Source organism: Panthera pardus, unplaced genomic scaffold (genome assembly GCF_024362965.1).
Source record: "Panthera pardus isolate Hobbes unplaced genomic scaffold, ASM2436296v1 HiC_scaffold_6, whole genome shotgun sequence".
NCBI classification, from domain to species: domain Eukaryota; kingdom Metazoa; phylum Chordata; class Mammalia; order Carnivora; family Felidae; genus Panthera; species Panthera pardus.
Window position 1 is genome coordinate 12,079,560 of NW_026526991.1, and position 12,956 is coordinate 12,092,515.

General features: G+C 41.5%; 1 protein-coding gene across 29 annotated transcripts in view; it reads left to right on the top strand.

Moving 5' to 3' along the window:
• RBFOX2 (RNA binding fox-1 homolog 2) overlaps positions 1-12,956 on the top strand; it is a 285,909-nt gene that overhangs the window by 258,849 nt on the left and 14,104 nt on the right. For 19 of the 29 annotated variants that reach the window (XM_053896024.1, XM_053896023.1, XM_053896013.1 and 16 more), the window contains 5 exons: positions 1,183-1,243; positions 4,866-4,919; positions 5,040-5,132; positions 6,236-6,380; positions 10,192-10,231. In XM_053896024.1, coding sequence (XP_053751999.1) covers positions 1,183-1,243; positions 4,866-4,919; positions 5,040-5,132; positions 6,236-6,380; positions 10,192-10,231 — 393 coding nt within the window. The remainder of the gene's footprint in view (positions 1-1,182; positions 1,244-4,865; positions 4,920-5,039; positions 5,133-6,235; positions 6,381-10,191; positions 10,232-12,956) is intronic. The other 10 variants (XM_053896025.1, XM_053896015.1, XM_053896027.1 and 7 more) reach the window with 3 other exon arrangements.

The following is a 12,956-nucleotide window of genomic DNA, read 5'->3' on the forward strand; positions in this document are numbered from 1 at the left end:
CATCATTGTTGTATCCCATTCTTTCTTTTTAAATGTGAAATGTTTATATTATTTGGTGGCTCAAACTCGAGTAAATGGAGTTTCTTTTCCTCACAAAGGAAGATTACCACTATGCAAATCCGAAAAGACATCTCAAGATGTTTTTTGATTCCAGTTCCACCTAAAATTGGTCTCTCCATAACACGGATTTAGCACCATCCAAACTTAACTGTAATGTAAATCCCCAGAGGCGAAGCAAGACGTTTCTGTTTGGTGTGTTTTGTAATGCTTTTGAAAGCTGGCCTGTTTAATGACCTGACGGCACGGTACACAGTCAGGTTCTGTGGTGACGTTGCACCCTCCTTGCAAGAGCTTTAAGCTGGTTCTGACACTGGGCTGCAGTTTTCTGGCTTCGAAGCTCCATTCGTCTCTTCCTCATCTTTGTAACATTTACTCACCCTAGCACTGAGAATGCTCTAAACTACGCAGTTCTGTAATGAGGGTGGACAGTACCATAAAACAAAAGAAACATAAAAGAACTGAACAAATAAGGCTTAAGTGCCTAATTTAAAAGCCTTCTGAAAGCATTGTTCTTCAATGGATAGACCACATAGTCTAGAAAATTCAGAACGGTCCTGAAGCCGGTCAACATGGGAATCTAAGTTCTGATATCTTTTTTTTCTTTTTAACTAACCTCAAACAGCAAAATCTTGCACAAACATCAAAAGTGCTGAACATGAGAACGGGTGAAATCCACAGATTTATTTTCTTATCTTCCTGTAAATCTATTTCCTGACCCATGTGGCAAGCCTCTGTTTTACTAATGAACTTCAAAGTTCATGTGCAAACAGAGTTGTTTCCAATTTACTTTTTTTCCATAATTCAGAGACTTCTCTATTTAAGAGATCTCCAAAGAACTTGGCAAATGTGTCTTTTCTTTGGAGTACTTAGTGGTAAAATAGCCCTAGTTTTCCATTTGGAGACTAAGAAACTGCATTTTACTCTTGTTAGCCTCATTTAATAAACACTTTAATTAAAATATGATATATTAATATTTTATATTGCTATATTAATTGTTGAAATCAATATTCTCTGAAATTTACATTTTATTAAACTGAGTGCTGTGTTACTGGATGAGCAACTCCGTGTTCCCTAACGTGGTCTCCTTTCTCCCTGCCCCTTCTTTCTCCTTTGTATTTTTAGGTGAATAATGCTACAGCACGCGTAATGACCAATAAGAAGATGGTCACACCATATGCAAATGGTAAGAGATTACGCATCATCTTCAGAAGGATGTCATTTGTTCTTGTATTAATACAGGAACTTTTTATACTCCTCAAAGAATCTCAGTTTCAGTCTTAAGGCAGCTTGTTTAATGAACATGGAAGTATTTTCTTTACCATGGGAGTATTTTCTTTACCTAGGAGAATAGTTTATTTCTGCAAATTTGCTTCTTTTCTTAGAACTAAGCTGAGTTTTTAAGTTATTAAGCTGTAATGGTCTCAGTAAAGTTCATCTGACACACAGCGTGAACACATCATTTGAGGTTACCTGTTAACCCAATGGGGGATCCCACTAAGGCACCCTCACTTTTAGCTGCTGTAGTCGTTCGTGATACGTTAGGCTTGTCCGTAATAGGTGCCCACCACTGCTCACTTTTACTACTGACTCCTGCCCGCTCCTGAGCATGAGTGGACTAATTCTTGACCCCTTGCCCTCCTTTTAAAGGTATGCTCTGAGATAAAAGTCGTGGCGCGCGTGCGCATTTTCTATTTTGTCCCGTGACCCCATGCTATATAGTGGGTTTCATAAATGTTTCTCATTGAGAAGGAGACATTGTGAATGTTTTGCTTAACAAAAGCAGAACCCTTCCATCACTCGTCAGTCTAATCTGGACTCACGTTTATCTAAATGAGCTGGAACTTTATTTGAATCTGCCGTACAAGCAGCGGTTTTGCCAGCTGTGTTCTACGGGGCCACTTGGGGAGGGTGGAAAGGAAGCCCATGAATGGGGTCTTGAGACCTCCAGCAACTTCTCATTTTCCGTTGTGTACTTCAGCGTTCTGCATAAAATTTTATCTAGAGCCAAGTGGGGTGTTTTCTGTTTTGTAAAAGTTCGAATCTACTGCTAGAGTATGACAATATGTGCTGGTGATGTCTTAAATCAAGGATAAGTATCTTAGTCTATTCCATGATGTCTTCAATAGATAGATTTAGCCCCGCTTTTCAAACAGATGGTACAGATCAGCATAATTTGCATTTATTGGCCTAACTTACATTTTCCCTACCCATTTTATCAATGGTACATCATGTGATACCACCACCTCCCCCTTTACCTCTTGATATTTTTTCACTGCCATCACAAAAACAGACGTTTCTGCAATGTTTGTTTGTTTGTTTGTTTGTTTGTTGAGAGAGAGGGAGACACAGAATCCGAGGCAGGCCCCAGGCTCCGAGCTGTCAGCACAGAGCCTGACGCGGGGCTCAAACTGGCGAACCACGAGATCATGACCTGAGCTAAAGCCAGACACTCGACCAACTGAGCCACCCAGGCGCCCCAGAGTTTCTGCAATTTTGATAATAACCCAGTGTAAACAACATAGGAAGGAGAGGCAAAGTGTGTCAGATTTCCTATAAATCCAGGGAAGACAGGGTGGTAGAAAGAGTCGCCAACTGGAATTCGGAAGACAGAAATTCTACTTCTAGATTTGACTCTTCATTTTGTCCTTGGGCCCGTTTTTTTTTTTTTTTTTTTTTTTTTAAATTTTTGTTTTTAACGTTTATTTATTTTTTGAGACAGAGAGAGACAGAGCATGAACAGGGGAGGGGCAGAGAGAGAGGGAGACACAGAATCTGAAACAGGCTCCAGGCTCTGAGCTGTCAGCACAGAGCCCGACGCGGGGCTCGAACTCACGGACCGTGAGATCATGACCTGAGCCGAAGTCGGACGCTTAACCGACCGAGCCACCCAGGCGCCCCCGGGCCCATTTTTTTTTAAAGCTGATTCTGTTTTCATCACTATGAATTGGCAGTCACAGAATTTGAGCCCCTGAAGGCTCTGTAGAAGTCATCCAACCCAACCTTCTTAGTCTATTATTTAGGAAATTAAGCCCAGAGAAGGATAGTACTTACTTGCGGTCCCAGATGTCGCACCTGTCTTACCTCTCTCCCTTCGGGTTTTGTGAAGGTCAAAACTACTTTGTAAATTGTACAGAACTAAAACATACCTGAAGTATTATTGACAGCATACCATTATATGCCATTATTAACATGTGTATTATTACTTCCAGGAATGCTTAAATAACAATACCATTGGTAGGAAAGAAAAGAATCATTTTTTGAATATTATTCTAAATTAATATTCAAGCCTTAGCAGAGCCAAATTTTATTTATTTATTTTTTTTAATCTTTATTTATTTTTGAGAGAGAGAGAGAGAGACAGAGTGCAAGCAGGGGAGGAACAGAGAGAGGGAGACACAGAATCCGAAGCAGGCTCCAGGTTCTGAGCACAGAGCCCGATGTGGGGCTCGAACCCACCAACCATGAGATCATGACCTGAGCCAAAGTCGGATGCCCAACCGACTGAGCCACCCAGGCGCCCCACTGAGCCAAACTTTAGAACCCTGCAGCTCCTTGTGGTTAGAGCTTCTGATAAGAGTGCTCTGTGCCTTCTGGTGAATTCTCAGTCAGCAGTGTAGTTTACGTTGGTTGGAATCACTTGATTTGTCTGGCATTGGAGAACATTTGTGTTCTTACAACTTCAGTAGGATTTGAATCCAGATATTTGCCCAGTTTTTATATGAAATAATGAGGAAACCTCACCATCTATGAGCATATAAAATAACAGAGGATTGGATTGGTTCAGAATGAATGGGTTTTCTCTTAAGTACAGTCTCTCGTCTTTCAGAAAAATAATGGCACATTTTTTTTTTGCTTATTTATGTGTAAAAATCAATAAATGTCTACTGATTAAAGTGTTCGTATGGGATTCTGTGTACTCTGTAACTCTCAGTGGGCAACAATACTTTTTTTAACACCTGCTACATTTCTATAAATATAAAAAACGGGAACGAAGAAATAAAATTGACATCAAAGCTAATTCTGGGAATAATTCAAAGTTTATAATTGTTTAAGCTAATGTTCAACAGCAATCCAGTATCCATTTGTTAAAATGACTGATTAACTTAAGTGTGTTCATTACAAACGGACATCCCAAGACATGCATGAAGTTGGGGATGCACCTTGAATTTTATCACTGTATGTCTCCTCTCGTTGACTGGCTGAGGTTAACTACAACAAGATCCCAGTAGTAAATCCCAAAGAAAGGGAATTTCAGCTTTACCCAGCTTTCCATCAGTGTGGTATACTTGAACACGGAGTTGAAGATCAGCTCAGATGTGAATGCAAATTTGAATTATAAAGTAGCTAGAATAGAAAGCGCCATCACAGTACCCCTTCCCCACTCACACGCTGTCTCTCTGTCTCTTAAAAGTAAATAAACATTAAAAAATAAGCAAACAAACTCCGGTGTGGGGGCGCCTGGGTGGCTCAGTCGGTCAGGCGTCTGACTCTCGCTTTTCGGCTCAGGTCACGATCTCGTGGTTTCGTGAGTTCAAGCCCTGGGATTGGGATTCTCACTCTCCCTCTTTCTGCCCCTCTCCCCATTCGTGCTGTCTCTCTCAAAATAAATAAATAAACTTTACCAAAAAAATACCCTGGTATGGAAGTGTCCTGACCTTCTCACATAACCCCCCCAGCTGGCACTCTCCAACGGGTAAAAGTAAATGCAGGGATATCTGAAGCCAGCTTGCACATGCACCAGTCGGTCCTTTTCACCGTGCTCCTTACATGGTCTGAAGTGCTCACTGTCCTCTCTTCCGTTTCAGGTTGGAAATTAAGCCCCGTGGTGGGAGCTGTATATGGCCCTGAGTTATATGCAGGTAGTACCATGTTGATTTTTCCATTCGTGCTGTTTAACTGCAAAAACATGTGTTGCTTTTCACCTTGCTCTTCCTTTGTAATCTTTTTGCATTTCTTAATTTTTTTTTTAACGCAACCAGCCTCCAGCTTTCAAGCAGACGTGTCCTTAGGCAATGATGCAGCAGTGCCCCTATCAGGAAGAGGGAGTATTAACACTTACATTCCTTTAATCAGTAAGTAGCCTATGTTGGCCTGGCGTGGAGTTTGACTGTTGCGAGTACAGAGTGATGTGTGCTAGTCTTCCCCCCACCCCCACCCCAGGTAGAGCACGTAACTGAAAAGGAGGTGTTCTCGAGAGAGTTCGGTGCTATTACAGTGCCCTGGCCTTGCTCCACCTGTGTTAGAATCTCGCTGACCAGATATTAAGAGCGCCATGGAGCATAAACACTTGGAAAAGGCAGAGGGGGTAAGGCCATGTGAGCAACAGTCAAGTCTGCTCTCGACAGTAAAGAAAACAAGACATGGGTATTGACAGAATGGGTTATACGTGTTCTCTGCCAGTCAGTTTTGGGCCCTCAGTAGAACATCGCTCAGAAGCACCTCCAGTATTCATGATTATTCTCAGTTCCGTTGAAACCTCTGAAGTCCTCCGGACCTGAGCCATTTTCCTCCAGCGAAAGGTAAAATTAAAAAGAGCCCAGTGAATGTGGAATAAATGTCGGTATGTGCTTTCCAGAGGATAGCACATTTAAAATAGCTTTTTAGAAACTGTCTGCCTCCCTGAAGGATACAAGTAGTTTCCCTCTCCCCTGACATTTCTGGATTAAAACATTTTGGATAAAAGAATAAAGTGGACTAATGAAATGTCTAAAGATTACTGTGTGCCTTGGAGGTTGGCACCGCGTACAAACACAAAAGAATATTCTTACAAAGAAGAATTACTCTATGCACATAATAACGTGTGGAAACAAGATTAGCAATGGGCCAGTTAAAGAGTTTATATCAGTCGATTTAAACTGCTGCCCCCCGCCCCCCCCCCCCCCCCCCCCAAGTGAAAAGTCTCTTATTCCGGCACTGGTTCTCGGACCTTCTCGACCTGTTTCTCACCAGCTTGCACTGTAATGCCAGGGCTGGGAAGGAGCAGAGTGCGCTCACTCAAGATTGGTGACGAACAGAGAGAGCATGGCATCATGAGCCTTTGCGTGTCGGGTCTCTCCATTTCTTTCTCAGGAAAGATGTGGTACCTATCTTTGAACCTTTGCTGGAATCGGTTCAAAGCCGGTTGTGATTGTAGCCCTGCTGTTGAATGCAAGTTGACACTCCTGTCATATTTTGGGTCTCCCTTTAGTTCCTGGCTTCCCTTACCCGACTGCAGCCACCACGGCGGCCGCCTTCAGAGGAGCCCATCTGAGGGGCAGAGGGCGGACGGTCTATGGGGCAGTCCGAGCGGTACCTCCAACAGCCATTCCCGCCTATCCAGGGTAAGCATTAGATTCCAAAATAAGCAGCTGGACAGAAAAGAATACCATGGCCCTCTCACACCTTCTGGGACGTTGCCGTGCCACATTGTAGAGATTCTCTGAATATTTGCAAATTACTGGATTAGATGGCAAGAACCAAAATATACCATCGTCAGAATGTGACCAAATACCGATTCATTATATAAATCTTCATTTCGGCCACCTTAAGCCCTCACGGCTTAAGACAGCAGCCAGAACTGTCTTGTGTTTACTAGCAGTGTGTTGGCATGCAGTTCACTCAGCATCGCACGAATGTGGATTAACACTCCTGCAGAGAACCGAAATAGGAGCTCCAGATTGTAGTACAAGACCGTATCTGCTGTGTTCACCCCCTTGTCACCACCCTGTGTTGGGGCCGAGGCTGCCACATCGCCCTCCCTTTTGGTTTCACTGCCTGGGTGGTGAACAGCAGAACTAGTTACCCACAATGGATTTGCTTTCTTTGTAGGAGACGGATTAAAAGAGGTTAATTCAAAGATGAACCAAGTCCAATTGAATCCAGGGAGAAAGGGAGAAGTAGGAAGAATTAAACTACAGTTGGCTTCTGAATGATGGTAAAACAGCTGATATAGCGGAGCATCCTTCACCCTTTGATTTTTGTATGGAGGGTGCCTCATGCAGTGGAATGATTCCATAGCAACAAATAAATCCTTTGCTACTGAATGGGGGAGAAGGAGTGAAGGTGACAGGTTTTGTCTCCACGTGTTTCTCGGTGCCAGCCGCAAATGTATATTTTTATACGGAGTCGACTTCTAGAAGTTAGTTGTCCCGAGGACTTTCCTTTCTTCAAAGATGTGACCTTTGTGTTCTCCATCTTTTCTCTGCCTATGACAGGTTTTTTCCATATTCTCTCCGAGGAGTAAACCCAGCGGCAGGGGGGCCTGTTCATTGCTCCTTAGTTAAAACACAAAGGGAAAGAGCCTTCTCTGTAGGTCCTTTTCTGACAGCAGAATTGGCTTGGAGGTCTACGAACTCAGCATTCGTTCATAGACCGAATGGACGTGCCATTAGCGGTCCTCCATTGCACAGAATTCAGGCATTTTTATTAGACACGTGTGCATGTTGGAATGGACAGGCTCCAAGAGGCGCTGGAAGGGAAGTGCTTTAGAAATAAACTTTTGTTTGCAGCTTATAGATGCTTAAATCCCATGCATCCCATCATCTCCATCCTCTGCCATCACTTGCTTTTAATTTTATTCTTTCTTCTCTCAACTTGAGCTTTGACCTTCAACCTCTGACATCTCTTTAAAGAAGTGAATAAAGATGCAGTATTATTTCATCGAGAGATACTCAAGTCAGACATAAAAACAGACGTTTTGGAAGTTCTACACACCAGGAAAATTGTTCACGAAGCGTCTTCCATTTCAGTCCAGGAGAGTTTACTGTCACGTTCGCAAAGAGATGCCACTTGCCAGAAACATGGGACTTCTTTATTTTGTAACATTCCCGAGTTTACTTTATGAAACGGTTGGATTTGTTTTAGTCACTGTAGCTCATTTCACTATATTGGCCAAACCTGAGAACCCATTCGCTCCCTACTCTGTGTCAGGATTACGTTCGCTCAAAGATATTTTTATCTTTATGTCTAATCATACCAATCTCTGTGCATTACATTGAACACTGATTTCCCATGTTTTCTTTTTTATTAACTAAACCACCGGTTTACATGGAAGATGGCAAGGAATAAGTCCAGTATTTTATGGGGAATGGCCTAAAATTGCTTTTCAGCTTAGTAAACTAATTTTCATCCTTAATCATTGTGTTCTAGCCTCCTTATGGCATTTGATACAGGGAATATTAGAATTCTTTTAGAATTTAGGTAAATATTCCCAGTGAGTGACGTAACTTAGGGTAAACTGTATTCCTGCTTTTAATGCCACCACTGTTCTGTATCGAAGAGATGTTTGTAATCTTTGCCTGGATCCCCTGCTGAAATAGTTGAAGGTTAATTAATCACCACTTGGCCTCAGTGCTTTCCATTCTGTCAGCCTTCTCGTTACGAGCAAATGTCTTTTCTAATAAAATGCAGTTGAGAGGCAGATTACTTTCTAATATCTAACTTTAACTGCAGTTGGAGACGATGAAACCGGATAGGGCTTAGCTAAGTGAGCGTCACAGAGGAATTTAATTTGCCTGTTTTGTAATACAAATGCACAGCACATTTGGGGCATTGCAAAGTGTGACCGTACTGTCCTGTAAACCCAACAAAATGTCATTGTAATAAGTAGAATTCAGAAACTTTCCAGCCACCTGCAAAAAAAAAAAAAAAAAGTTATTTCACATTCAAGTTAAAAATATGATTTAAAGACCTCACTTACTAGTTTATTACAACAGAGAAGGTAGTGCTGAAAATTTCCAGCTTGCTTAGTTGAATAAACAATAAACAGATCTTCTCATTTAGAATATCCAAATCTTGATTTAACACATGCGAAGAAGAAAGTCTTATCTTTTGTCTCTATGTCTGTTCCATGTCTTTTGGTCCCAAAGTAATGTTTTGGGGAAAGTCTATATGCACAAAAATACCTCAAAAGGTTTGAAATCTACGATTATCATAGTTTAGTGTTGCCCAGGACTTTAAAAACAGAAAACAAAAAAAAACCCCCAAATTCATGTGTTTTGTTTGATAAAAATTCATTTTTCTGAACAGGAAAATAAACCCTTCTAATTCCTAATCAGCTACTGTTCTCCATTTTATCCTTTTAAATAAAACAGGATGATCCTTGGTCATGCCCAAAACGTCAGTTATCAGTTAATTTTTCAGAGTTCCATGAATATTCTTAACAGTCAAAAAAGAGCCCCTAAAATCTTGCAGTTACTCCTTCCCACTCTGGATTATATTGTTACTATCTGGGATCCCCACTGCACCTTTTCAATTCTCGGACCTTGGACCAATCACCTTAACCTTTAGCTCATTATCTCTGCTTGTGAAAGCAATGCATTGTGGGTATTTTTGGTTGTGTTTTTTTTTTAATTACATTTCTCTGTTTACTTTGGTCAGAATTGATTGACTTGTTTTTCTGAGGTGTTGCATTGGTTCTTAAAATGCTGAATAATAATACTTTGCATGCTCGTGTGATCAGCCAAATCTTACTGCATGTCTAATGTGCAGGGTAAAAAGCAGGTGATGTATGGATATCAGGAAAAACGTACATACTTCTAGGAAACAAAACAAAACGCTAAACCTAATCTTGGGACATACTCTGCGTACAGGTCCTGCCCTAATGGGATTCTTTCGGTTCAGTTTTCTTATGTTAGACCCCCTTTCCCCGTACCTCTCCCCCCTCCCTAACCCACGCACACGCGCACACACGCACACACGCATACACACACACACACACACACACACACACACACATTTTGAAATTCTTTAAAGAAAATTTCCTCCAAGGGCAAGCTTTAAAAAAACAAACAACAACAACAACTCCAGGTATGAGAAGTTGATGTTTCTAATCCAGCAGAGTTCTGATAGTTCTGTCAGGCCCTCTGGGAATGCTTTCATCGTTTTAACCCTCCTTTAATTACCAAGCGTTCAGAACGGTGTGCATTCGAGTGGCGCGCTCCCTTCCCGCCTCGCATGTCCTGGAGCTGTACGACGTGCGCGTGCCCGTGCACGGTCCTCTCGCTGACTCGCTGCGGCCCCCCCAGCCCCGGTTACGTATTCATACATCACCTGCCTGTGTAGAGCGCATGTGCATGCTGCCGTCCTCAATAACCGGAATGTGTTTCTGTTCTTTTGTTTTTTTGTTTTTGTTTTTGTGTGGATTTTCTGCAGTGTGGTTTACCAGGACGGATTTTACGGTGCTGACCTCTATGTAAGTACACACACCGGGGCCTTCTCGACCCCATTCCCTGACAAGCCAGCCTTTTTTTTTCTGTTTCTTTGGTTTGGTTTGGTTTTTTTGTTTTTGTTTTTGTTTTTTCTTTGTTTTGTTTTGGTTTTTTTTTTTTACATATAATTTATTTGATTTTTATTTTCTTTTTCCTTGTGGATATATATATATATATATTTATATATTTAAGAATGCAAGCATGCTTCTCTGCCACTGCGCTTGCCCCTGGGTGCAAAAACTAAGCCTTTGGGTTTCCTGATCATTGCTAGAGTCAGTCTACTGGACATATTCTTTTCCCTTCCCTATACCCACAGATGTTCTGTGATTTATTTGCGAGATGATCAGCAGGTTTAAAGTCTTTTAATACCGTCGTGTCATGTGCATACATAAATAACAGGATAGTTATATTAGCTTAAACCAACTCTCTCTCTTTTCTGCTTTTCTTCTCATTTCACATCCCTCTTTAGATCATTGGAGCTTTGATTTATGTAGACGGCAGTAAGCTTTCTGAACTATGTGTTTTCCTATTTTCCGTACCTTGAGAGAGCATTATCCTGTGAGAGGGAGGTAAGGAGCTGATGCCAGTGGAAAGTGGGTGATAATGAGAGGCAACCAAACACTCAGTGCTTGCAGCCTTTCGCTATCAGAAGGTCCACAGCTACCGGGTCTCTTTTCTTAAGAGCCATCTAGAGGGAAATGAGTGGCGTAATTGGCAACCTAGACTCTTCTTACAAACATTCTGCTACCATCCAGGATTTGTTGATTGTACCAGCAATGTTAACATCATCGTTATTATTATCCATTATTGAAACTGTCTTGTTATAGCTAAAGTTCCATGATTGGCTTGTCACATATTATTTAAAATGTGGACAAGGTGATCTAACTGACAAAGAGTCAAAAGTTTGGAGTTTTGAGGTTTTTTATTAGGACCTCTCCAAATGATCGGTTTCTGAATGCAAGCTTAGTCTAACCACCCAGGTCATTAAGAAACGATTTCTTAAGAAAAACTTGTCAGGATGAAATTATTCCTTGGGCATAGGTTAGAGTTGTCCGGGAGTGCTTTCTCCACCCTTACCTCCCCGAATCAATAAGGGTGCCTTTGTAGCGAACTTTTTGCCACAGATTTCTGCCAGAGACTCTCTGGCAACCAGAAGACTTCAGTGCGCTTTCAGAATGTCCTTAGAGACTCTGTGGTGCAGGAAGTAAGGAGGTAACTGGACACACCTGTCCTCTGTAGAGTAGCCCTTCAGAGTTTGCCCTAGTTTAACAGATGCTTAAAGGAATCTTAGCCACGATTTGGTCCGACCCTCTCACCTCGTAGATCTATTTCTTAAAGAGATGGTGACTTACCCAGGTTACATCAGTTATTTATATAACCCAGCCCATAACTCAGCTAATCCATATTTCGTTATCAGTGCTTTAATTAAAATCCACGTCTTTCCTCAGCTGGTTTTCCAGAAGTAACGAAACATACCTTTTTTTCCCGTGCTCACAGTGAAACTTGAGGGTTGGGGAAATAGTCCTACTTTTATACCAGATGACACTTTCCTAAATACACATATTTACATACGTTCTTCGCATGTACATTCTCCCATATACATTAGAATCCATGTTCTCGTGAAAGTCATCTTTACGTTATTTAAATTGCTTTCCTGAAATCTGGTCTGTTAGAGCACGCTTTTGCACTGGAGTTATTTTCGTAAGTCAAAGTTTTTGTTTTTGTTTTTTTCCTCTGATACCTTTTTTATTTGGGGATTTTTAAAGTATGGCTTATTTCTACCTTAGTAAGATTGCCTACTTCCCCCTTGAGTGAACCAACCAAATATTTGTTTATAATTCTCTCCTATCTTTAGGTCACAGCATATGATTTTATTAAGAGAGAGATGACTTTTCTGTACTTCTGTTGAGAAAATAAAAACACCCTTGACATTTTTGTTTTAATCTACTAACCGGATCACCTTATGAAACTAAACGGGTAATTCAGCGACCTTGCTGAAATACGTGTTTGGCCAGTGGTGTCTTATTAATGAAAGGAATTAATCACAATGTTACTGTCATTTCTTAGCTCCTATCTTAAAGCAGTCACTTGGAGGAAAAAAGGTGGTCCCTAGTGCTGAAATATTTTCCGACCCCACTAATGAAAAACAAGAATGCATTATGAGGTAACTGTTGAGTGAAGTCTGATACAACTGTAGCTTTGAAAACTTTAGATTCCCTCTTCCATGTGTGAGGGAGCGAGGGATGCTTTTTCTAAAACACACACACACACACACACACCCATGTTTTACCTAGAGTTTTCCTGTTTCTCTCTGTACATTTCCACCCCCCCTCCCCCACTGTGGAAATCTATCCCTATACACTGAGTTGTTTCCTCAGAGATACACGTTAGCAATAGGAAGACAGGAGAGTTAATCCAGTACAAGTGCACTGACCCAGAGCTTGAAGAAACATCACGAGGGAAGAGTGCAAGCTGCTGGCTTTAAGTTAGACTAATTTAGGCTATTCATTCAGAGAGATTTTTGTTGTAATCTCTTTCCCCTGTTCTGTTCTTAGTCCGTAACCCCTGCTAGCCATTTGCTTCCTTTCTGTTTCTTTTGTGCCACGTTCCTCTCCAGAGAACCGATCTAGCAACTGTGGCTGCAGTTTGTAGAAAGCCCCCCGACCCCCGCCCCGCCCCGAGAAGACCTGAGCTTAGCAGACGGATCGT